This window comes from Lygodium microphyllum, chromosome 22, assembly GCF_053477565.2.
Source record: "Lygodium microphyllum isolate KBCC chromosome 22, Lygodium_microphyllum_v1.1.10, whole genome shotgun sequence".
In the NCBI taxonomy this organism is placed as follows: Eukaryota; Viridiplantae; Streptophyta; class Polypodiopsida; order Schizaeales; family Lygodiaceae; genus Lygodium; species Lygodium microphyllum.
This window is the reverse complement of record NC_141156.1, coordinates 63,301,752-63,327,848: the sequence shown is the minus strand read 5'-3', so window position 1 is coordinate 63,327,848 and position 26,097 is coordinate 63,301,752. Positions and strand designations below refer to the sequence as shown.

General features: G+C 41.7%; 2 protein-coding genes and 1 pseudogene across 2 annotated transcripts in view; 2 read left to right on the top strand and 1 right to left on the bottom strand.

Annotated features, from left to right (window-relative positions):
* Nucleotides 1–20,283, bottom strand: part of CLPR4 (CLP protease R subunit 4) — a 34,652-nt gene extending 14,369 nt beyond the window's left edge. Inside the window, exon 1 of the mRNA XM_087663267.1 lies at nucleotides 19,864–20,283. Coding sequence (XP_087519393.1) covers nucleotides 19,864–20,181 — 318 coding nt within the window. The 5' untranslated portion in view covers nucleotides 20,182–20,283. The remainder of the gene's footprint in view (nucleotides 1–19,863) is intronic.
* Nucleotides 7,684–10,218, top strand: LOC148017224 (uncharacterized; annotated as a pseudogene).
* LOC148017223 (uncharacterized) lies at nucleotides 12,203–12,667 on the top strand (the record flags this gene model as incomplete). Its single annotated transcript, XM_087662354.1, has 1 exon — nucleotides 12,203–12,667. A coding segment is annotated over one exon (465 nt), but the record flags the coding sequence as incomplete, so codon positions are not given.
* Nucleotides 20,284–26,097: the final 5,814 nt, after the last annotated feature.

Below are 26,097 nucleotides of genomic sequence, written 5' to 3'. Positions count from 1 at the left end.
GGTTTGTTAAACTAAGATACATTACATGCTGATTAGCCTCTTAAACGGCCCCAAAACATGCTTATTTAATGAAAAACACAAAAATCATGTGTGGTTTGAGAGGGTTTCAATAAAACCTTAATTTGGGAGGGTCCATCCACATCGATAAATAGACAAGCCCATTCAGTCTTCATCCTTTTGTGCAGGTTTCTCACACTACCATGTAGATTTCAGCCATCAACCACCTACCATCTGCTATCCAGCCATCATTGATTGCAGCCCATCACCATCCAACCCTAGGGGGCTTGTTTCCAACCATCACCCTACTGTCTGGAGGTCTCCATCTGCTACATCATCATAGCACTTTGATTAGCCGACATTCTCAGCATCTCGTGCCAAGTGATAGACTACTACCATCTCTCCCACCACGGGACTACTATAGTCACTGTGTTTTGTTGTCTAGTAGGCCACCTACATCGACAACACCTCTCCTATTGTCACCTAATAGTTCTCTACCTCAGATGACCACCCTTCAGCCTTCTTTGGCGGTACACTATTGCGTTTACCAAATTTCAGCCTCCAAATGCTGTGTTTTGGTGACCAGCCTGCTGCCCTTCATTATTCAGCATTCTCTCATCTATGACCGGTGGTTACAGCAATCGAGATCTATCTCCAATGGACGCCACACTCCACTGCTCTACCCTTGCCCAAATACAATGATAAATGTCATTTTCAACTTATCTTCCTCTAGGATAGCCATTTGGTTATCCCTACCCACTAATTGACCAGAATTTGATCAATAAATGGTAACGGATAGTAATCTTTGATTGTCTATTTATTAAGCTTCCTAAAATATACGCAAAGCTAGATTTGATTAATTTTCTTTCTTCTGATAACTACTGGTCAATACCACTGCATGGTGTTGTATGGGAAATATCAGGCCAGCCTTACACAATTTTTGTAGCTGCTTAAATAGTCTGTCCCTTAGCTCAAAAGGTATACACCTCACTTTTTGTCGAGTAGGACAGCTACCTTTCTCCAGGGGAATAGTATGCACATCTAGACTAGGAGGAATACCCCTCAGTTCATCATAGCTCCATGCAAAAATATCACAGAATTCTTGGATCAAGGACACGTAGTCCTTCCTCTCTTCCAAACTAAGCATAGATCCTGATTTGATCATTCGTGGCTCATTCAAGGTATCGAGATCTAGCTCAATCACATCTGTGTCATTGATTTTGTCTTGAGCTTCTATCAGCTCATTCAGTGTCACCTAGTAGACATCTTCTATAGTGGACCCCTCTCTTAATTCATCGCTTGACGAAGTCTCACTACTAGAACGATCTTCTAATGCATCTAACTCTATGCAAACATAAACCATGACCATAAGTGAATCATATCTTAACACACCAAGACAAGCAGTCTAATGAGACATTCTAGGTGCATTAAAATACTAACTAAGCAAACTAACTGAGTATGCAAGATCTGGCCTAGTATGTATCAACCAAAATGGCTTCCCTACAACAAAGCGATAGATGTGAGCATCAAAAGGTTGATCCAAGGAATTCTTATACAAATGGGCAATGGATCGAGAGATGTGGCTACTAGCTATGTCTGATCGCCGCAATTTTATTCCACCAACTTTAGGGCATACTTCTGTTGTAACAGAAAGATATTTCCATTGGATCAAACAATTTCCATCCCCAAGAAATAAGACAACAAATCTAAGTCAGTTATCTCGAATGTAGCGGAAAGCTTTGCCTTGATTTTTTCTATAGCCACAAAGCCTGAGCCAATGAGAAGTATGTCATTAACATACAACAAGATATAGCTAAACCCCGTCCTTGTGGTGCGCACATATAGATTTGGATCATAGGGGGTAGAATGATATCCATGAATCTGTAAGAACTTGTCCATCCTATGGTACCAAGACCTCAACATTTGCTTCAACCCATAAAGAGCCTTCCGCAAGCAAAATACATTGTCTTTCTAATCAACAAAAGAAAAGCCAAAAGGCTGCTCCACTTCAACTACTGCTTTTAACGTCCATTTGATAGATTGGCCAATCATGGTGAGTGGCAAGTACAATCAATAAACGAAATGATATCAACCGAATGGTAGATGCAAAGGTTTCTTCATAGTAAATGCCGTACTTTTACCTAAAACCTTGCACTACAACAAGCCTTGTAGTTGTCTAAAGTACCATCAACCTTTAACTTGGTCCTAAAAATCCACTTCGTCCTGATGACGGACTTGTGATGAGGACGATCCACCAAGGTCCAAGTCCTGTTTCTTTTCCATGGCCTCATGCCCCATACTATCCAATTCCTTTTCCATGGCCTCATGCCACAAAGGGTCCAAGAGAACTTCCTGCCAACTGTCCGGCTTGAAATATGCAATGTAATTGGTTGTAAATAGCGATACATATAAAGCCTGAGGAGCAAGCTGAGCAAACCTTCTAGAGCCCTCTCAACTGGAATCTAGTGGAAGGATCCTCCAACCCCGCATGGTTGTTGGTACCAACGAGGTAATAGGTCTCAAAAAGGGGGCCTAGAAGCTAAAGTGTCTATAGAAAGATCACGAGCAGGCAGTAGACCCGACTCAGAAGGCACGATCTCATGTGATACAAGCAATGTGAGAGCATAGAGTCTGATGCAAATGACTGCACTCTGTCCATCTCATCAAAGACGATATCCCTACTAATGATCACCTTGTTCATCCAAAGATCAAACAAACAGTAGGCTTTCGCTTCAAAAGAATAGTCCACAAAGATCAAGAGATCAGCTCGAGGGGTAAGCTTTAGTATCTTGTTATCCAAAGTGTGCATATAAGCATTATTGCCAAAGATTCTAAAGAAACAACAGGCCGAGAGCCCAAAAATGCCTCGTACAGAGTCTTTTAGGAACAACTGCAGTCGGACATTGGTTGAGGATATACCAAAGACTCTGAAGTGAGAAATAACAAGCCAAGAGCCAAAAAATGCCTCATACCGAGTCTATAGCCGCAATCGGACATCAATTAAGGATGTGCAACCATATATACCGAGAGAAATCATCCACTATCAAAAAGAAGTACAGTGCGCCATTCAAGGCGACAGTGGATGTGGGACCACAAAGATCTACATGAATGAGCCTAAGGGGTTTCTCAACACGTGTTAGACTACTAAGGAAAGGATGTATGATGCTACTTACCTGGCTAACATGCTTTATAGACCTCTCAAGATAGTTTTAGGCATAGAATGCCCTCAACCATCCCTTGACACAACAACTCATAGAGTCATAGCCAAAGTGAAAATGTCAAAGACACTTCTGTGGGATCCCATATGGTAGCCAAGGCCTAAAAGCGATGGAACTCCGAATCATCGACACTAGGCTCGGTAAGAAAATGGGTCATGTGGTAAAGGCCATTAGGTTGTGCCTTGCCTCAAGCAAACATTAAACCAATCTGAGAGTCTAGGACCTCCATTATGGTCGCTACGAAGAAAACCGCTCGCCCCAACTAGCAAAGCTACTAAACAAACAACAAGTTCATTCCAAGCTAGGGAACGTGATAGACATCATCCAATGAAGCTAGATCCGAATCTTGGTCAGTAGCAAAACTTATACAACCCTGGGCTTGAATCTTGACCAAGGAGTTAGTTTCTACGTGGACTCTTCTGGTTGCAAGGGCTTGGGAAATGGAGATGCCCTCTATAGGAGTTATGTAATGAGTGGCTGCATTGTCCACGAGTCAAACAGGTAGATGTGCTCAGCTATGACCAATAGACCTTTGCAGTCACCTTGTCCGGAGGCAACTCGCAGATATGAATGAGATTTGTATCCCATGTCTCTACGGAGACGATATAGCCTCTACAAACTAGTCAGACAAACCCTTTGGAGTTGAGTAGTTCAACGATTGTGATGGCTAAGTTCTAACCGGTGGCAATGTGGATCCGGCTCGCCACTGCCCTTGCTAAGGTTGCCACCACCTTGCTTTCCCTTGCTTGGGGTTACTCGACTACAGTACAGGGATCTGATTCTTGGATTTTGGCCATGTGCCTCTTGCCTTACATCGACACTCATCGTCATAATGGCTAGCCTTTTAACAATGTTGACAATACCTATTTTTCTTAGGTACATTCTACTATCCACGTTTGAGAGTTGATTGTGTGGTTTCTTGGGATTTACTAACCTTGTTTTGATTTTGATTTTGATTTGAATTTTACTTGCCCTTGCCATGCTGCCCCTTCTAAGAAGAAGCAACAAGAGTCCTCCCTCTATCGAAGACATATTATGAAATTGATCAAACAACCATGCATAACGCAACAGCTAACCCTCAAACTCATAAAATGAGGGCATCTACGCCGATACTCAGCCAACTTGACTTTCAAGTCATCCTTATCTATGATTTTAATGTTTTGAAGCTCATGATCCAAATTGATTCGACAGGTGCTATCTCGAGCCCCAATGGTAGGGTAGTCTCAGTTAGCTGGGAACTTTTCTAAATTGGCAATAGAAATTGGAAGACGGTAAATTAACCAACTAGTTGTTAGGTAGAACCGACTTGCATTGTTTTAGGGGGCCGGAATGGGATTTTGCCTTATAGACACGAGGGTTGACGTACCGCACTCCCCTCCGTCTCCCATTCTCTTTGAACCAAGTGCAATGGCAAGTCTGCTTCAGATCGAGTAATCCTATAAAAGTGGGACTCAAAATTACTGACGCTAGCTAGCTACTAGGAGACCCATCCGATTTTAGGAATCCAAAACTTCAGGTCGATCCTAGTGGGTTCGTCCCAAGCCACATAGCAATCAACCAAGTGTGCCCAACGCTCAGATGCTATGTTGAAATACTGAAGTTGAGAGTGAAACTCGTGTAATAAGCCCTGCATAAGCTCAACGATAGCAGAGACATTACGAGCCTTCCATGAGCAGAGGACTTCATGTGGAACAAGTGCACGATCAGATTGGAGTTCTAACCCGTACACTAAATCCCATAGGTTCTGAGAGTCTAAGACATGCCTCATCAAATTGGACCAAGTCATGTAGTTTGACCTGTTGAAACAAGTCTTATCATTAAAAGCATGCTTGGTAGATCAAGAGCTATAACCATGAGGTGACTATTAAGATGGATAGGTGGGGTAGAATGGAGGATAAGATGGTGGTGGAGGTGATGGATAAAAAGCATCAAGGGGCAATTATGGATAGGCAGAAATAGATTGTTGATGTCCAAGAAGTGTCGATTGATGTGAAGGTACCAAAATTGCCATAATTCCATATGGTACCTGTAACCAGTCTTCCTTCCGTGGATGGGTGGTAAATCCTTGATAACAACTTAATTACAGCAGCAAACAATTAGTGCAAATCTGAAAATACAAATTTACCTACTGATCTTGGACAATGCACACCCGATTGGTCCCAAAATTAGCGCCCCTTTCGGTATTTCTTTAGCTTTATTGAGAAGAAGTTGATTTACAATGGGATTCTCCCAATCCCTTTCGGTATTCCAACTCCCCTTGCTGTGATGAATCACCAACAAGTCTTTAATCCGATTTGCCCCTTAATTTGGGCAATCAATTGGCTTTCACCTGCTTTTATGGAGATGGAAAATGCCTCAAATTCAATTATTTGCTGGTCCCTCCACTTCAATAGACTAAAAACAGCTTCAACCCTATTGAATCCAAGTCTTGTAGCTTCCAATTACTGGCACGCTTCCCGATGTTGTTACTAAACCCTGATTTCTGTTGTACATTAGGGTTTACAACAAAGAAATCTGAAATTTCTCAACCTCCAAGGGTCCAAATGCTGAGATCTTCGCAGCAAAGCTGTGAAATGGCTAGGAGATGAGAGGGAAAGAGAGAGAAAATTCAGAGTTTTGTCACCAAGAATGACTGAGAATCAGTCAAATGCAGCTACTGCCTTGCCACAACAGCTTGTAGATGTAAAGAACTGAAGAAAATCAGTCATTTACTACTGTTGCCCTGTCTCAACGGCCTGTAGATGTTGTCTCCTGCTGTTGATTGGTCTTCTCCCGCCCTTAGTAGCCTCAGAAGGTCCTCCAATGACTGCAAATCAGACCAGCAATGTCACAAGACTGTGACAACTATTACCTTTTTGTTGATTTCTTTATTACATATTTTATTTGGTTTTTCTTTTTGGAAGAATCCCTCTTGAAATCTAAACGCCTGAGTTCCATGGCCAGTATGTGAAACAGACAGGAATGTCTAGTGAGTCAAGACTGGACAGTTAAGGTCCAGTATAAGTCTGGAAGAGACTGATGGCACTGTATATTGACAAGTCTGGAAGAGACTTGTGAAAGTGTATATGGACAAGTGTGTTGAAGAACTAGCCTGGAAGAGACTAGTTCAAAGTGAAGATGGACAAATCTACAAGAGATTAGTCCATGTGGGGTCATCAGTGGAAATTCACTTTCAGTTGAGCTACATTACAGATTTGGATGTAGCCTTGGTCTGCAAAGATGGTCAAAAAACTAGTGAGATGCAATGGAAGCAACTCCTAAAATTTAGGGAGTTACTATTTTTGGACCTCAGAATCTGTTCGCGTCATTATCTTCGTTTTTGCACGAGGATCAATCCTCTGGTCTGTGCCGGGGTCAAATTCTACACCAAGCATGGAGAATTTTAGACCGGAAGGCTGGAACGGGAAATATCTTCCAGTGCAGCCACTTGGCACAAATTGGTGCACTTACCTCTTTAAAGAGGGTTGGCGTCCAGTTTTTGGGCTGAAAGGGGCTCATTTGTGAAAAACAGCTGCAGATGGAGAGCTCTTGAGAGCTGGCCTACCTTGTCTATGATGCACAAAAGGCTGAGCTTGCTTCCTACTCTCTCTCTCTCTCTCTCCCCCTAACAGTATGGTTATGCTGCAGAATCAAGGGCCTTTCTTCTGATTCAGGTACAGCTGTGTGGAATATGCTGTTTTTGCTTGAGGCAAGAGCCTCTTTTCTCCAGGAACAGGAGCAGTTGTTTGCTGCCCACAAGCAGGAACAGGTGTGGGTGGTAACCTCACCAAGCAAGTGTCTGAAACAGCACTAAATCAGTTCTGATTCTGGACTATTCAGAGGTTAATTCAAAGCCCAATTGATGTCAGAATCAAGGGGCACTTGGCCCAGATGATGCACGACAGTGCAAGGAACAATATGAGCTGAGAATAGGTGTCAGAACAGATCTGAACCAGTAATTACAGTGGGCTGAACAGTACAGGGAACAGTATGAGTTGTAAACAGGTTTCAGAACAGGTCTGAACCAGTAATTACAGCAGGCTGAAATGGTCAATTCTGCACTCCAACCAGAAGATTCGGACTTGGGCAGAGTTTCCCCTCCTGGTCGGCTTGTTTTGGGTCAGTAATTGTACTGTTATGCTGCCAAATTTCACCCAGAATAGGTGAAAGACAGCCCATTGTACTCTCTCCCTTTTTAAAAATAAAGAAATACCACAAGGGGCGCCTAACTTAGGGGCCAACAGGGTGTCTATGTGGCAACAGGGGCATTTTAGCTTCCTATTTTTCTTCTTGATTCTGTGTCTCTAAGTTCAAGTAAAGTGGGCGACTATTAATTGGGTGAAAGCATTTATATATTTTGGTTGTACACTACCACTCTTCCCAGTGAACAGGCCGGTTACATGGTTCCGTTGCCGGGACCGAATCACTTTTTCCCTAAAGAGTGAGCCATTTAGGGTTTTTTTGGGCGTAAGACACAGAATTGTGCATTATGGCTGATAGAAAGGAAGACACCAAAGAGGAAGCGTCTTCATCACAGGAGATCCCTGTTGTTCATGAGGTGGGAGAGTCTTCTAGACCTCCACAGTTTGTTACTCCTCCTATTATGGTTGAGCCACAAGTTCATACGGCTTCTTCTATGGATGAAGACATTTTCAAGACTCAGTTAGTTGCTGCTGTGAGTATGTTTACTCAAGTGATGCAGAATCCAAGGTTTTTGGCATTTTTGCAGCCTTCCCTTCCTTTACAGCAAGTTGGGCAATCTGCAAAGATTTCGGATCCAGTAGAGGTCTAGGATAAGGGTAAGCATGCTGCAGATTCAATGGAAACACCAAGACAGCTTGCGGAGTCAATGGAGACTCCAAGATTGGTTTCGACTGTCCAGGAACAGGTGGTGGAAACGCTAGTTACATAGGCATTGCCAGTTCAGCTCACCACTTTATAGCAGCCAAATGTTGGCCTAAATGGACACGGAAACAGTTTTCAGGCTTTACCACAGGTTTTCCCACTGACCTCTGTACATCCTGGGTACTTTGGAGGTGGATCTGTATTTCAGAGTATGGCTGGTTATGCACCTGGAAACCAGATTTATGTACCAGGAACAGTGTTTGGGGGTACACAGGGTTTTATGCCAAACCCCATGTATGGCAACATAGGCATGCAGCCTGGATTTCAGGGTGTTCAAGGCAGTTTTGGCATGCCACAGGGCACTTTTGGTATGGCTGGTTATCAAAATCAGCAAGCAAGTATTGTGTCTACAAGCCCTGTAGTCAGTGGTCCGGCAACTTCTATGCCACCTATTAGTGTTCCTATGTTACAGGCATATCCTACGGATCCTTTGATGGCTCATGAGAAGCCAAAGCCATACAAGGAAGGTGGTGTAGCCGTACAGTTTGACATCTTTCGAGGATTTGAAGATAGGACTAAGGCTCTCTCTTTCTTACAGTAGTTTGATGCCGCATTTGCAGGGGGGAACTTTACAGAGCCTTCTAAGGTCCGGAAAGCTGCCACTTTTCTTAAGGACAATGCTAGTCAGTGGTGGAGTACACTGTTGATGCAAGGACAGGCTCCTGCCACTTGGACTTACTTTAAGCAAGTATTTGCTTCTGCTTGGTTGACCAATGAATTTGAGATCGATGTTATGTCAGCTTGGCACAATTTGGATGCATCTAAATGCAAGGATCTGGAAGACTATAACAAGAAGTTTTGGGAGGCTTTGCTTCCAATCACTTCTTACAGGGTTGTGCCATTGACTGAGCAGATAGAGAAATATTGCTGTGGGCTGCCCAAGGAACTTCGGAATTATTGTACAAAGACGAAGGTCACCACTTTGACTCAGTTAATTGAGAATGCCACTACAGGAAATGCATTATTGTTGGGACACTCAAGTGGTTTTGGGGGCAGCATTAAACAGGACAAATCTGAAAATTTTTCAGCAAAGAAGCCATTTGGTAAACAGGTTTCTCAGATTTCTCAAAGCAAGGGTAAACCTTGGCAGTTCAAGAAGAAGCCAACTAAGTTCTTTGGACAGCAATCAAAGGACCAGAAGAAACCTTTTGTGCACAAGTCTCTTGAAGAGAGAAAGGCTTTAATGGCTGAGAGGAAGTGCTTTATCTGTGAGCAGACTGGTCATATTGCGTCTAATTGTCCGGACAAGAATAAGAGATCAACTGATGATGATAAAGAGGACAGGAAAGGAAAGAAGCCCAAACCTTCAGCAGGTTTAGTGCCAAATATGCTGGGAGACAAGCCACACTCGGATGCTAATGAGCTTTGCAAAGCTTGGGGTAAAGTTAGGGATCAACATGTACTTATTTTCTTTGATCCTGGAGCTAAGGCAAACTTTATCTCACCAGAGTTGGCTTCTACTTTGGGCATCAGAGCAGATGAGATGGGCTACACAGCAAAGGCAGGGTTGGCATGTCCTGGCCACTCAGAGTCTGTGACACCCATTCTTGGAAAGCTGCGTCTTCATGTACAGTCTTATGTTGATTCAGAAGAATTTTATATCATGCCACTTGAAGGCTGTGATGTCTTGTTGGGAATGCCATGGATGTTCAGAAAGCATGGTGTGTTGGATGCCTTTAACAAGACACTGACTTTGGAACATAGGGGAAAGACTCATGTGCTTGATGTGAAGCTTAAAAGAGAAACTGTACCTGTTGTATCGGCTTCTGCCATTACATCTGTAATAAAGAATCATCTTTCTGCGTACTTGATTTTTGCACATGATGTCAAGGATAATGATGAGTCAAATTTCTCTATGTTAAATAGAGACAGGTCTACTTTCTTGTCTCAGTTCAATGATTGTTTTTCTGACTCATTACCATCACAGTTGCCACTAGAGAGGTCTGAGGATCATGCAATAGATTTGGTGTCAGGCAGTAGCCCACCAAATAGACCTCCGTATAGGGTTAGTGCAACCCAACAGAAAGAGATATTGAGCCAGGTGAATGAGCTCTTAGAAAAAGGGCTGATTCAGCCAAGTTTATCCCATCAAGAACAGGTTCCCCATTCCAAGGATTGACGACATCCTTGACCGTTTGGAAGGAGCGTCAATTTTCAACAGGATAGATTTGAAGAGTGGATACCATCAGATCAGGATTAAGCAAGAGGATGTGCATAAGATTGCATTTAGGACCACGTTTGGTCTCTATGAGTTCTTGGTAATGCCATTTGGACTTAATAATGCTCCTGCAACGTTTAATCGAATGATGGACAGGATTTTTCGTCCATATAGGCAGTTTGTTGGTACATTCTTTGATGACATGATTGTCTTTTCAAAGAATGAACAGGAGCATAGAGAACACTTGAAAGCAGTCTTTGATGAGCTTTGCAATAATAGGTTGCTTATCAATGGCAAGAAGAGTGAGTTCTTCTTGAAAGAAATCCAGTTCCTGGGGCACATAGTGTCAAAGAATGGTGTCCGAATGGATCCTGCTAAGGTTGAAGCAATTAGAACATGGCCAGATTTGAAGACTGTCCATGATGTTAGAAGCTTCTTGGGTTTGTGTTCTTACTACAGGAGGTTCATTCGCAATTTTGCAGAGATTGCTTCACCTTTACATGCTTTACAGAAGAAAGGAGTCTCTTTCCAGTGGACACACAAAGAGATTTCAGCTTTTAACCTTCTTAAAGAAAAGATGACTTCTAGTCCAGTGATCATTCTGCCAGATCTTAGGAAGTCATTTATTTGTCCAGTGTGATGCCTGTGGCAATAGCATAGGTGCAGTGTTAATGCAAGATGGCCGGGTAGTGGCTTATGAAAGCAGAATCTTGCGAGGGCCAGAAAAGACTATGCAGGTCTATGAGAAAGAATTACTGGTTGTGATTCATGCGCTTTCTTGTTGGAAACACTACCTATTTGGGGCAGATTTTGTTGTCTAAACAGATCATCAGACATTGCGTTATTTCTTAACTCAGACTAAGCTGTCAGAAAAGCATATGCGTTGGGCAAACTTTTTGTCAATGTTCCATTTTCAGATTGTGCATGTGGAAGGCAAAAAGAATGTTGTGGCTAATGCTTTGTCAAGGAAGCCACAAATTTCAACTGTGTCAATTCCTTATCATCATGAGCTTGATGATATGAAGGAACAGTATGCTGATGATGAGGATTTTGCAAGGATCTTTGATCAGCTTGTCAATGGACAACATCATGAGCATTATCTTCTCAAGGATGGTTTCATGTTGATGCATGGTAGACTATGTGTGACTATGCCATTGAGACGGAGAGTTATGACAGAGAGTCACTCTCCATCGTATGCAGGGCATCGTGGTATTGATGCAACAGTCAAAGCAGTAGAGACATTCTTTCATTGGCCTACTTTGAGAAGAGACGTGGATGCTTTAGTGCGGCAGTGTTTGATTTGCCAGAAGGTCAAGTTTGACAGGCAAAAAGCACCAGGGCTTTTACAGCCATTGCCTATTCCAGATAAACCATGGGAAAGCATAGCTATGGATTTTATCTTTAATCTTCCAGGGACACAGACAGGAAATGATGGGATATGGACTATTATTTGCACGTTTAGCAAGCAGGCTCATTTCATTCCTGTCAGGAAGAAGATAAAACCAGATCAGATGGCACATTTGTTTATGTGCTATGTCTTCAAGTATCATGGTATGCCACAATCTATTGTCAGTGACCGTGATCCACGGATGACAAGTCTATTCTGGAGAGGCATATTTGAGAACATGGGCACAACGCTTAAGTTCTCATCGTCATTTCATCCACAGACCGATGGACAGTCAGAAGAGGCAAATTCTACTGTCTTGGGTCTGCTTAAGTGCTATGTGTCAGAGCACAAGTCAAAGTGGGAGTAGTATTTGCCTTTGGTCGAGTATGCATACAATAATACTATGCATTCGTCAACAGGCAAAGCCCCTTTTGAAATTATTGAAGGTGGTAAAAAGGTTCCTCCCATTTTGCATACAAAGGATAAGATCTTTCAGGCAGATCAGTATGTGCAGAGTATGGGTGAAATGTATCAGAAAGTTAAGCATGCCCTTGACTGTTGCAGTTTGAAAAGGCACGCTTAAAGAAGCGGAAAGGCAAGGAAAGTCTTTTCATTAAGCTTAGTATGCGATATTATGGGCCTTTTCAAGTAACAGAGAAGATTAGTGATGTCAGCTATAGGCTGAAATTGCCTGACAATTGGAAGATTCATAATGCTTTCCATGTAAGTCTTCTTAGACCCTATGTGGGTGATGTGCCAGAAGATATGCCAGCTGAGGAACAGCCCGAAGTTGAGGAACTTGATGAAATTCTTGTTCCAGAACAGGTACTGGCACACAAGGAAAGGAAAGTGAAAGGCAAGGTTGCTAGAAGGTACTTGGTTAAGTTCAAGAACTATCCAGCTATAGATGCTAAGTGGATGGACGAAGGTGAACTTGCAGAGTCACCTAATGTGTTGGAACTTTACCTTGAAGCATTTCGCTTGCAACCTACCTTGACCCCTTGTATCTCTAAACTAAAATAGATTGTCAAAGTGACAATTGCTCAAGAAAGAAATTATGTACAGAAACAGATTTTGTACAGGTTAACACTTATTGTGTCCATATGGTTTTCTCAGTGCTAAAGAAGTAAGTATTGCTTGCAAGAATACAGTTTTTACTTCTATTAAATTGAATACATGTTGTAAAAATGGTTACTCGATCGGGCATGTATTTTGTGAGTTGACTCAGTGGGGATATCATTTTGATGTACCGGCCACTAGATCTCTAGTCAGGGTGATGTGGAGTCATCAAATGAGAATCTGCCACTATGGGGATATCATTGTGGTGTACCGGCCACTATATCTGGAAACAGTGATGTGGAGTCACATGATGATAGTCTACCATGTTTCACAGTTAGAACATACATGTGTTAACAGTGTGTTCAATTCACAATGTTGACTGATAGCATGTATGTGTTGTACATGTGCTGCCAAGTGTAAGTTCACTGGGTTAGTTGATAGCATGTATAACATTCATGCAAACAAGGACGTTTGCGATTTCGAGAGGAAGGTATGTCACAAGACTGTGACAACTATTACCTTTTTGTTGATTTCTTTATTACATATTTTATTTGGTTTTTCTTTTTGGAAGAATCCCTCTTGAAATCTAAACGCCTGAGTTTCATGGCCAATATGTGAAACAGACAGGAATGTCTAGTGAGTCAAGACTGGACAGTTAAGGTCCAATATAAGTCTAGAAGAGACTGATGGCACTGTATATTGACAAGTCTGGAAGAGACTTGTGAAAGTGTATATGGACAAGTGTGTTGAAGAACTAGCCTGGAAGAGACTAGTTCAAAGTGAAGATGGACAAATCTGCAAGAGATTAGTCCATGTGGGGTCATCAGTGGAAATTCACTTTCAGTTGAGCTACATTACAGATTTGGATGTAGCCTTAGTCTGCAAAGATGGTCAGAAAACTAGTGGGATGCAATGGAAGCAACTCCTAAAATTTAGGGAGTTACTATTTTTGAACCTCAGAATCTGTTCGCGTCATTATCTTCGTTTTTGCACGAGGATCAATCCTCTGGTCTGTGCCGGGGTCAAATTCTGCACCGAGCATGGAGAATTTTAGACCGGAAGGCTAGAATGGGAAATATCTTCCAGTGCAGCCACTTGGCACAAATTGGTGCACTTACCTCTTTAAAGAGGGCTGGCGTGCAGTTTTTGGGCTGAAAGGGGCTCATTTGTGAAAAACAGCTGCAGATGGAGAGCTCTTGAGAGCTGGCCTACCTTGTCTATGATGCACAAAAGGCTGAGCTTGCTTCCTACTCTCTCTCTCCCCCCCTGACAGTACGGTTATGTTGCAGAATCAAGGGCCTTTCTTCTGATTCAGGTACAGCTGTGTGGAATATGCTGTTTTTGCTTGAGGCAAGAGCCTCTTTTCTCCAGGAAAACGAGCAGTTGTTTGCTGCCCACAAGCAGGAACAGGTGAGGGTGGTAACCTCACCAAACAAGTGTCTGAAACAGCACTAAATCAGTTCTGATTCTGGACTGTTCAGAGGTTAATTCAAAGCCCAATTGATGTCAGAATCAAGGGGCACTTGGCCCAGATGATGCAGGACAGTGCAAGGAACGATATGAGCTGAGAACAGGTGTCAGAACAGGTCTGAACCAGTAATTACAGTGGGCTGCATAGTACACGGAACAATATGAGTTGTAAACAGGTTTCAGAACAGGTCTGAACTAGTAATTACAGCAGGCTGAAATGGTCAATTCTGCACTCCAACCAGAAGCTTCAGACCTGGGTAGAGTTTCCCCTCTTGGTCGGCTTGTTTTGGGTCAGTAATTGTATTGTTATGCTGCCAAATTTCACCCAGAATAGGTGAAAGACAGCCCATTGTACTCTCTCTCTTTTTAAAAATAAAGAAATACCACAAGGGGTGCCTAACTTAGGGGCCAATAGGGTGTCTGTGTGGCAACAGGAGCATTTTAGCTTCCTGTTTTTCTTCTTGATTCTGTGTCTCTAAGTTCAGGTAAAGTGGGCGACTATTAATTGGGTGAAAGCATTTATATATTTTGGTTGTACACTACCGCCCTTCCCAGTGAACAGGCCGGTTACAAGCAACCTCTCCTCCCTCTCTCTTGCAGACTGAATTTATAAAAAATACCTCTCTCCAGCCTCTAAAGACGTTTTTCAGTCTTGCATGGGCATTTTTGACAAGTGGGAGCCTTCCCAAATGGTTTTTCCAACATTTTCCATAATTAAATATTACTTTTCAGTCTTTAAATATTAAAAATTAATATAATAATTATTTCAATGCCCTAAAAAATAATCTGACTGGCCAATAATAAAATTGGCTAGGCAACTTCCATTCCCAAGTGTCTCTATGCCATCTTTGACCATCAGATTGGCGTTAGGTACCATTAAACGCCACTTCTCTAGTGTCACCAACTGACACTTATGGCCAAATGAATGACCTAGGCCAACAACTAGCACCAGATACCACCAAGTACCTATGCGGCATAACTTACACCAACTTTTGCCTTTAACATCCTGTGATTTCTTCGGGTCCCGGGCTCGAGAATTTATTTAATCTAATCCTAGTTGCAGCTCACATGTGCAACATTTACTTAATCATGTGATTAAAAATTAATCCACATGTTAAGTGAGGTTTCAAAAATACATGTCCTCATGAGAGTACCATAGGTGGAGGTGGAGATACTACGACACGATAGCCCTATCCAAATGTCAACTAGGGCACAACAAAATGACTAGATGGTCCGCTAGGTAAGGCCATAGAGGCAAACTCCGGTACCAAACAATCCAGACCCGAGTATGTCTGGGATGCACTCCCAAAAGAATAACAGGAATATGTATGTGTCGGAGGTCGAGCCTCCGTCACAAGTACACCACCTGGAAACAGATATGTAGAGGTCATAAAGGCTGTGCCTAAGTGTGCAAAACCCCCCAATGTGGTGTGTGGTGGTAAATGTGGTGCACTTAATGGAGCGGAAAGTAAGATACAATGGAAGATGAGGGAGGGATGGATGAGAGGCCAAATGATGGGAAATATAGTTGGTTCCTTTTATCCCTTAAATGCATTAGATTGAGAATTTAATGAAGATGCACCCACTCTAAATTGACCATGAGAAACAAAATTGTTTGAAGGAAAAGGAAGGAAATACTTACGAGTTCTTCTTTTAGCTTCTTACCTAGTTTTGAGTTTATAAAGAAATACATGTCTTCCTCACTACTCAAAAACCAAAGGTTATTGTGAAGAGCCCCTTCTTGATGAGCGTTCCTCAATCCAATTTGAAAAAAACAAAATCACTTTGCATAGAATCTAACATAAGAGGATACCTAGTAAGAAAAGAAGTATTGTGAAAGTGGAGTGTAATCCGAGCCAAGTTCCACTTGCGGATGGTTAGTTCGTAGTGCAGATTCCGAAGGTCCTGCAAGATCATTAGTTCTATGCATCAAATCTAAAGAAGATAACTCAAGCTTGCCTTCAGGATTCTACTAAGCCCTATGCATAAGGATGAGATCGTACTTAACAGTGGAAATCTAATATGGTCTTTGGACTCCATGGCAGTCTGCTAGTTCTCCGCCCATGTCAGATTGAGCAGTAGCAAGCTAGGAGGCCCACTCCAGATCATTTTTGTCCATGTTTAGTCGTGGAGACTAGAGCAATGGTGTGACCCTTCTATTGTTCTTGCTTCTACGAATGAGCTTTCCAATCAAAGATCAAGGTTTCTCAAAGAGTACCTAGCTCTGATACCATATGAAGAAATGCTCTAAACACAAAAAACACTAAACCAATTGTATGACAAAGCACAAACTAATAACAGAAAACACAATTGGGGTTATGGTAACTTAAGAGACAGTGAATACAATGAATAAAGAAGTGAATGACTATTGAATATACGATGCTCATGCAGCAAACACACTATGCAATGAATACTGAACCTCCAACTCTCATATCTCTAGGATCAAGGAAAAGGTTATGAGTTGGAGAGTGTATCATACTCCGAAACACATCCCAAACAACAACAAAAGGCAACCTCCATGTATCGAACACCAACAAATGCAGCCTAGAGGCTGGATTTGATGTAGACAGGCAATAAGGAGAGAGATACTAAAAACGCAAATACTTGACAAGAGAGAAAATTGGGCGATACCAGATGAGTGCAAATACAGCCATCAAGGGCCATGCAACAAGAAAAAGACAAAGAAACCACCAAACGCAGATGCCAAAAGACTAATCGACAACTGGTGAGTGATGGTAATAGCTCCAGCAGGTGGCAACAGTACTAAATGTAGATCGAACAAGTGGCGACAACTCCAGAGTGATAGCGACAACTCCACGGTACCAGACAACAGCTCTAGGATGAAGGTAACAACCAACAGACATAGGTAGAGATAAGAATCAAGCACCAAGTAGCATATAGCAAGAGGAAAGTCCGACTGTGATATCCTCCACAAACAGGGTATGGGCAACAGAGCTACAGCTCTTGAAACCAACAAGAATGAGATTGAGGGAGAGTGGTGGGCTACATGCCTATATATAGAAAGTTTGGGATAACCAAAGTAGGGTTTGGTATGTGGGACACAATTACTCTCTAGAATCGCGTTTCTTTTTAAAATAATAAGGTTTTTTCATTAATTAACCTTGTTTTGGGGATGTTTAAGTCAAACTAATGCATTTTTAGCTCAATGCCCTCACCTTCATCTTCTTTGTTTCTTGTTGTTTCAATTTTCAATCTTGTGTCAAAGGAGGAGTTTCAAGAGTACTTGCGCATCACATATAGTCGAACTTACACCCCTCCTACCAGCTTTGCTATTCCATCAAATATATCTATATCTTTTCTTTCATTTAAACATGTAAGCCACTCTTCTCAAATCCCTCCCATCTCACTCTCTTCTAACCCACACCTCGATTTCCTCTCGTCTTCGTTCCAAAACCCTGGATTATACTCCACACCCACATCCTCTACTCTTGGAGTTGAAGCCTCCCATTTTGCACCTGGCACATTCTCATTCTCCATTCCATACTCACATTTTCCTACTTCACATCGCGGTGCATCGTTACACAGAATGTCACCCTTTAATACTATACCATCTATTACCCTCTAGTCACTTTGCACCATGGGGCTTCCTTACAAGGCATGAACCCTTTAACACACTTCCCTCCACCTTTCCACAAATAAGCACATCATTTCCCACTAGGGTGGCTATGATGGGCATCCCCCTCACTACCCCCAATCATACACATCCTTTGATCTCTCTAGCATAGGGATTTCCATCCTCTGCTTATGGTATCTTGTCACACTTTTCATGGGTCACTCCTACACAGGGTTTCCCATCCTCTACTCCACGTGTCCATATCCCTCCACCATGGGCTCCTCATATAGTTACCATATCCATGCTTAGCCAGTCCATGCTCACATTCGGATCCATTGTGCATAATTTCCAAATGCATGGTGGGCACTCTGGGACCCAATCCCAAGTATACTCCATTCCCCCACCCTACTCTCATTACACACCTTATCCATCTCTAAGCACTACCACTCCTATCGCAATGGCCAAGAATGCCTTCATAGACAAGACTCGTTTTAACACGTCAAATTTTACCACTTGGTTAAACTTCATGCAACACATGCACTCTTTGTCTAATGCCCTAGTTGCTTTGGGATAAAAATGGGTTTGAGCTTTTCTTCCAATCCCTTCTTGGTTCTAGTTTTAGGCCCAAGAGGAGGTGTTGAGCTAAAAATTCATTACATACTAATTAGCTCTTTAAAATAGCCCCAAAACAATAAATTACCAAAAGTTTCATCAAACGGGGAGCAGTTCAAGAGAGTTTCTATGTCTCACATACAAAACCCTAATTTGGGAGAATCCTTCCACGTCTATAAATAGTCAGGCTGCCTACCATATTCAGCCCCATCCTTCTATGCAAGATTCTCGCATTCACACGCATATTTCAGCCATCATCCTTTCGCTCAATGACTGTCAAGCCTTCGCGACTGCTGCCCCCTCTCCATTAGCCCTCCCATCACCTAGTGACTACCCTCCAACTGATGCCTGCTGCCTAGCAACTTCCCTCTGCTGCATTTGATATCCTCTTGCTATCGTCGGCTCCTCCAGCACATGTTCCTACTTGTGTTTATTGCCTCCAATACCAAACATTAGGTTTTTCTCTCCAGTGACTCCCTCCACAGCTGCATTTTGTAGTCTAGGCTGTCGCATGCATCATCTTCCATCATCTTTGCTATCGCCTACTGCTCCACAACCTCTGGTGTTCAGCATTCTGCAATTTCCTTACCTTATTCAGCTCCGATTGGTGGTTACAGCACTCAGCATCTGTCTTCAATGGACGTCACACTTCAACACTCACTCCTTTTGTCCTTGAGCATTCTACACACTCTTACATTCATTTACTGCATTGATTCATTCACTTTAGAGTTCTCTTCTTTCTATGTCCATGTTTATGTTTTTGCATTTTGAGTTTTGTGTTTTGCGTTTAGGATTTGAGTTTTGCACATCATTCTCTAAGTCTTTGTGTTTCATTTGTGGTTATACATTCTATGTTCCCTAAGTGCAAACCCTAGCATATCTTCACAAATATTATAGGACTCATGCATAATAATAAATTTCTTTGTAACATATCTCAACTAAAAGGCAATATAAGCACTTGCTTGCATGACCTTGAATTTTATAGGACTCATGCATAATAATAATTTTCTTTGTAACATATCTCAACTAAAAGGGTATATAAGGACTTGCTTGCATGACCTTGAATTCATGGGCATGCCAATAATTTGTCATTTGGCGAGGTCGACATAAAACCTTCAAAGGATTTGGAAAGGCAAACCTTGCTCGTAACAACTTTATAACACTCAAATGTATGCTAATTATTTGTAGTGGCAATATCCCCTTGCAAATTTCCCAAACAAGAAAATTGGTTTCACAAACAAATGCGTGCACATGTCTATGTGACTTATGACTTACATTTAAAATGACTTTGTTATAAAGTCTTTTCTCCTTGTGCAGCCAGCAGATAATCACTTCTTTTCCAAATGATGTATGAATGCACATGAGAATATGCTCATCCACATATACAATTCTGACAATCCTCTTGGAAAAAAATTAAGGTGATCCAATTTAACGCCCTATCGATGCAAATTAACAGCACCATGATGATCAAAGAGGTATTGACATATAAGACAGCAGGACCTACCATTGTCACCACACCCTTCCGGAAGCCTTCGACGGGTACAGCTCTGTTAATGGCATCTTGCACACTGCGTAAGCTCAATCCAGAGAGTGCGCCTCGAGAGCTTCCTCCAACGTAAGGACAAGCGAAATCTGAATGAAGCTGACATGAATTTATCCTCCCTGTGTTGCTGCTGGCAGGACTGGCTCGCAAGCAAGAAGAAGAAGGTGGATAAGGTGAGGACGCCTGCATTGCCATACCAGTGCGCTTATGGCTACTTCCTTTTCTGTATGATAGCAGAGAAGGTGGAACAACAGTACCACCTCCAACAACGCCTACCATTGACAGAGCGAGCGAGTGATAACGAGAGAGACGAAAGCTCTATTCTCTAAGAATGCGTTGTGATCTTAATACGGCCTTAAAATGCGTGGAACATATTGATTCGTTGATGTAGAAGGTAGACTTCGATAGGTTAAGCGTTTTTAACTATATCATCTTTTGTAATATGTTGGTATAAACGGTAGACTTCAATAAGTTCTAGCGTCTAACTAAACTCATATTTTATAATGTCTATATATCTACACCTATTTTTTAGATCTACATACTTATACCATCTCTTATTGTGTGATCCATGGAAATCGCTTATCCTACATGGCTATCACTCAATCCATTACGAAAAGCAAAAACTTATTCCCTAGCCTATGTGGCACATGGAGATAAATATAAAACAAATAGCTACAATGGGCACAATCGCACATGGTCTATCATATTCCTCTCTCTCCATCGCATTGAGGATAGCTACACATGATGTGCCATAACCCCTCTCTCTCTCTCTCTCTCTCTCTCTCTCTCTCTCTCTCTCTCTCTCTCTCTCTCTCTCTCTCTCTCTCTCTCTCTCTCTCTCTCTCTCTCTCTCTCTCTCTCTCTATATATATATATATATATATATATATAACCACTATTACTATAGAATGAGCCATATCTGTATGTCAAACAAGACATCCATGACGCCTAGGTCAATGACCTACCCGTCTTCACCATCGACACCATCGACGAATACAAGCAATTATTTCTCACCGTGAGAGACACCCGTTCAAATGCCTTGTCCCACTTATATTGGAGCAGCTACTACAAGACCCTATGAGGGGAGTCCTGGGGTGAGCAAAAGATGTAGTTCATATTTCTACTTTTATTTCTTTAGTACTATGTTTTACTCTAGATATAGATCTTTATGTTTGATGCACTTATTTATATATACTTTGATTATATTGTTTGATGAGATGTCACTATAGTTGTACTATATACTTAGGTCTCATCGGCCACTTTGGCCTTTTGCAAACAAAACTCTCTCTCTCTCTCTCTCTCTCTCTCTCTCTCTCTCTCTCTCTCTCTCTCTCTCTCTCTCTCTCTCTCTCTCTCTCTCTCTCTCTCTCTCTCTCTCTCTCTCTCTCTCTCTCTCTCTCTCTCTCTCTCTCTCTCTCTCTCTCTCGTATAATCGAGTGCCTCCCCTAATGGTAAGCCACTTGTTTTATCAACCCGCTAACTTGAGTTACTAAATGATTGAATGGATGCAAGAACTGAACTCAATACAATTTGGTTACCATGTGTTCAACTTAACCTACTAAGCTACACCCGCTTGCTCAGTTTGTATGTGTGTGTGTGTACACATTTGCATCATGCATGTTATTGAGTCTGAGCTAGTCGGAGCTTCAAGAAGGCCAAAAGGTGGAAAAGGAAGATACAAGTGTGACAATCATTTTTGGAGCACAATAGGACACAAAATTCAAGCACTTACTAATTTTTATAATTATTTTGATGTATCTATGAGATTGTGCAAGCTGTAATATTTCCCAATATTGGAGAGGAAAACTTGCAACTAGGAGAGGTTGTGGGCACTAGCTTTCTATTTGGATTCGAGAGATCAATCTAAATTAATCTAAAGATGTATGCGTATGGGGTAAGAAGGACAATCCAAGAGCCAAAAAGAAGGGTAGAGTGCCCAACTCAACCCATGTGTAAAAACCCAAAAGTGAATGGATAAGCTCATTCTAGTGTGTGCAAACTTGAGAGAGTCTTATCTCTTGCTTTTTGCTCTTACTTGCTTGTGTGAAGGGTGCACACACACACACACAGAGGGGGATTGAGAGGGAGAGTAAGGAACTAGATAGTGAAGCTCTTCTCCTCTTCTATCTTTTAACTTGTTATTATTATTCTTCTTCTTCTTCTTATTGTAGAGCTTGCAAGGTTGACTTGGAAGCAACGGAAAGAGAGCATTCTTGAGTAACCACATTCAAATCATGGAGCCATCAATGCATCTTTCAGCCTTGACTATAATGAGAAGGAGCATCATCGAGTTCACTACACTCATCATCATCAATATTTCATGATTTTGGGGATGAGAGATGGGAGAGTAGATCAAAAAGAAAGAGCATGTGATGATTAGGCAAGAGATTGTCATAGTCACATCGGTCAAAGATGTTGAAAACTAAGAGTTCTATCAAATCCCTCATTGCATTCACAAAGGCATCAACATTTTGGCTCCATTTGCTAGGACATGACAAAATCGATTGCCATTGAGCCACATACTCTCTTTGTTGTGTGATGGAAGAGGAGCTTATACTCTAAAACAATGCTTGAATCATATTAGGAAGAATGATGCCAGAGGATATAACTTTATTTTATGTGTTTGTTTTGTTTGATCTTATGTTCATGGATTACAATACAATAGGTTTAGATTGGAAGCATTTTGAAATTTAGGGTACAAGATAGAAGTGAGCTTTTAAAAATCCAAAAGAACATCTTTGTATAAACACCCTTTGGGCTAATATGGAGGCTAAGGTTTAGGATTGGGTAAAGGTGTACTTTTGGGGAATGAAAAGCAAAAGAAAAAGGGAACAAGGTGCCCCTATTGATCTAGGAAAAGAAAATGATCTACATTTTCTCTTACTTTTTGGATGATTGATAAGAAGAGGAAACGAGCTGAGAAGTACATAGAAGAAGAGAAGGAGACAGAGTTGAGATCGCGCTTTGACTAAGGCACCCTCATCTCCATTACATGTTGAACATCCAGGTACATCCTCTTGTAGCTCTCCTAGTGATTGATTGTCTTCTTGCTTCTTTTTTTTGTGTTGTGGGAAAGTTTAGCTCCTTCTCTCTCTCCACTCTTCACCCCACCCTATGACATCCCCACTTACAACATGGCCCTCAATCCCCAACACTTGCCACTTACCCTTTTACACTAGTGGGCTTTTGTGTCTTGGCCTTATGGCCTTGGAATCAACCCTTGACCACCATCACTTGGCCATCACAAGGCTTCGTGCCCTTGCCCATACATTTCCTTTGCCTCCTCTCGGCTTTGAGTTATCATCCTCAGCCCTCGAGCCTTGACCACCATCACTTGACCATCACAAGGCTTCGTGCCCTTAACCCATACATTTCCTTTGCCTCCTCTCGGCTTTGAGTTATCATCCTCAGCCCTCGAGCCTTGTGGTTATCCCAACCTTTGTGCCCTTGAAATTGGACTTAGGCACCTTTGCCTCTATTTATTGTTAGGGCCCCTTTCCCACCACCCTTGGTCACCACTAAAGCAACAAAGGCCACATGGTCAACATAGTCATAGATGGGCCAACCACTCAAGTAGACAACCAACCCTTGGCAACCACCAAATCATACTCGAACGATTGCTCTATGCCCATTACCACACCATCTTAAATGCCCAACATGCTAACACTTCGCCCCATGCCTTTGTCTCAAAGGCCCAAATATTTGGACATGGCCACTTGAGCCCTTTGATAATCACCTTGAACTCAACTCATCAACGTCAATCTTGGCCCTTGACTCCAATTATAACTTGCTTGCTCGAATGGCCACCACCAATGTACCTAGATGGCCACAATAGGCCTTTGGCCACCCTTGTAGCCTTTTGCCTTTGGCATGATGTGAAAAGTAGAGCTCGAGTGGAAGCACACAAGCACAAGCAAGAGCTATGAAAAATGGAGCAAGAGAGCAAGAGAGAGACACCATATGTGGAAACTCCAACAGTCACAATATGTGATATGCCTTCTCTTATTATATTTTATCACTAAAATAATAAAGAATAAAGTAATAGTGATGGGCACCCACCACTTGTACTGTACATGTGTATGGGTCTGTAGATAATAAATGTAGGTGGCTAGGCATAGGTAGCCTTTAACCTCCCCACTTAAAGGCGAATGTGTCTTGGTGAGGAGTAAAAGAAAAAAAAAAGAGTATAACATGTACATAGAGCACAAGAGGATGAGGAAAAACTTTTACAGAGAAGATATGTAGAATTTGTATCTATAGGAATCTCAACAAGCTCAATGGACTTGTCCTCTACCACCTCCCTAATGAAGTGATAGTGCACCTCAATATGCTTTGTATTCCCATGGAAGACTAGATTATGGGACAATTGAATGGCACTCATCAAATCTAAATGTAGTGTAGGAGTCGTAGTCATACCAAGATCTCTAATCAAATGGCTTAATCGTCGGGCCTCCTTGCAAGCCTCAATGGCTACAATGTGCTTAGTCTCGACAACAATAGACAAGACCGTATATTTTTATACCCTAGATATCCAAGGGATAGCACCTTCAACATGGTTAAAGACATGCCTAGAGTTGGACTTCCTACTTTTTGCATGTCTTGCATAATTCTAGTCAGTGTAATTCACAAATCCTATATCCTAACTACCACAACAAATGCACATATTCATTGTGCCTTCAAGCATCTCATGATATCCTTCATGTGTCCCAATGTTGCCTACCAAGCATAGCCATATAATGTGCCATAATTCCCATTGCAAATGCTTACCATCTTGCGTATAGAATTGGTCAATTACTTTGTGAATGTACTCCTTCTAGGACAAGTAGAAAAGTCCCTTAGTGTGATTATGTGTAATGTGCATGCCAAGTATGTGTGAGGCCTATCCCATGTCTTTCATCTCAAAGCTCTTCTTGAGCCAAGTCTTTAAAACATTGAGCTTAACATGAGCACTCCCAGCTAGAAGCATATCATCAACATAAAGTGCCAAAATAATAAGGCTATCGTTAGAGGACTTCTTCCTATATAAACAAGGGTCCAGATCACTATGACAATACCTTTGTGAATGCATAAAGGAGTCAAACTTATGGTACCACTCCCTAGGTGCCTACTTAAGCTTATAAAGACTCTTCATCAATTTGCACACTAGGTGTTCCCTATCTTTTTTTGCAAAGCCCTTATGTAGCTGCATATAAATGTCATCACACAAGTCCCCATGTAAAAAAGTTGTCTTAATGTCCAATTGATAAATCTCAAGATCTAATTGAGCAACCAAGGCCAAATACCAAGTGTAGAGTAGTCATCTTGACTATAGGAGAAAAGAATTCATCAAATCAACACCATGCTCCACCTTAAGACCCTTTACAACCAATCTAGCCTTATATGCTTGCTTAGGTTGACCATGGATGCTCTTAAACTTGTACACCCACTTGCATGTTTAACCAATACATCTATGATACAAGACTTTGCTTGTCACAAAGGTTCCATATTTTTTCCCATAATATTGCCAAATCAAAGTGACTGCTCTTCAAAAGAAAGTTGAAAAACTATAGTTCAAGCAATGCTGAAATAAAGACAACAATATATGTCGATCCAACTATGAGCAAATAGCCAAGAAAGCAAACTCCTATTGCCAAGGATACCTAAGTAGCAACCGGGATATAAGGATAGCAACTAGCAGTGAATGAGCATAGACCACCCGTACCAAAGTTTGCCATGAACGTAAAGTGTTAGTAAACCATATATCCCATAAGCATATACATCATGCATGTAAAACACATCAGGAGCAACTTCAAAGATCTACCAAATGCATAATTGAATGAGCAAAGAGCAATAACATTTAGTACATAACCAATATACATGTATACATCACTGAAAAATTGCCGACGACAAAGGTAAGTGCTAGTGTCCAAAGCCTATGGAATCAAATCAGCCCACAAGTGGTAACTACATTGAATAGCATACAAGAGAGCATATACATAAAGTAGAAGAGCCCCACAGTATTAATAAACTAAGGACTGCGTTAAAAAAATCCAAAGTGCTCGAATGAAAAATATACAAGGTGCATCCACTAAAGTGTATACAAAGTGACATGTGAGCAAGCAAAGCTCAATACATTAAGCAGAGAACCTCTAGGCAACCAAGATATAATATGCATACATCTGAGAGCATGTAATCCAATAAGTGTCAAACCCGCAA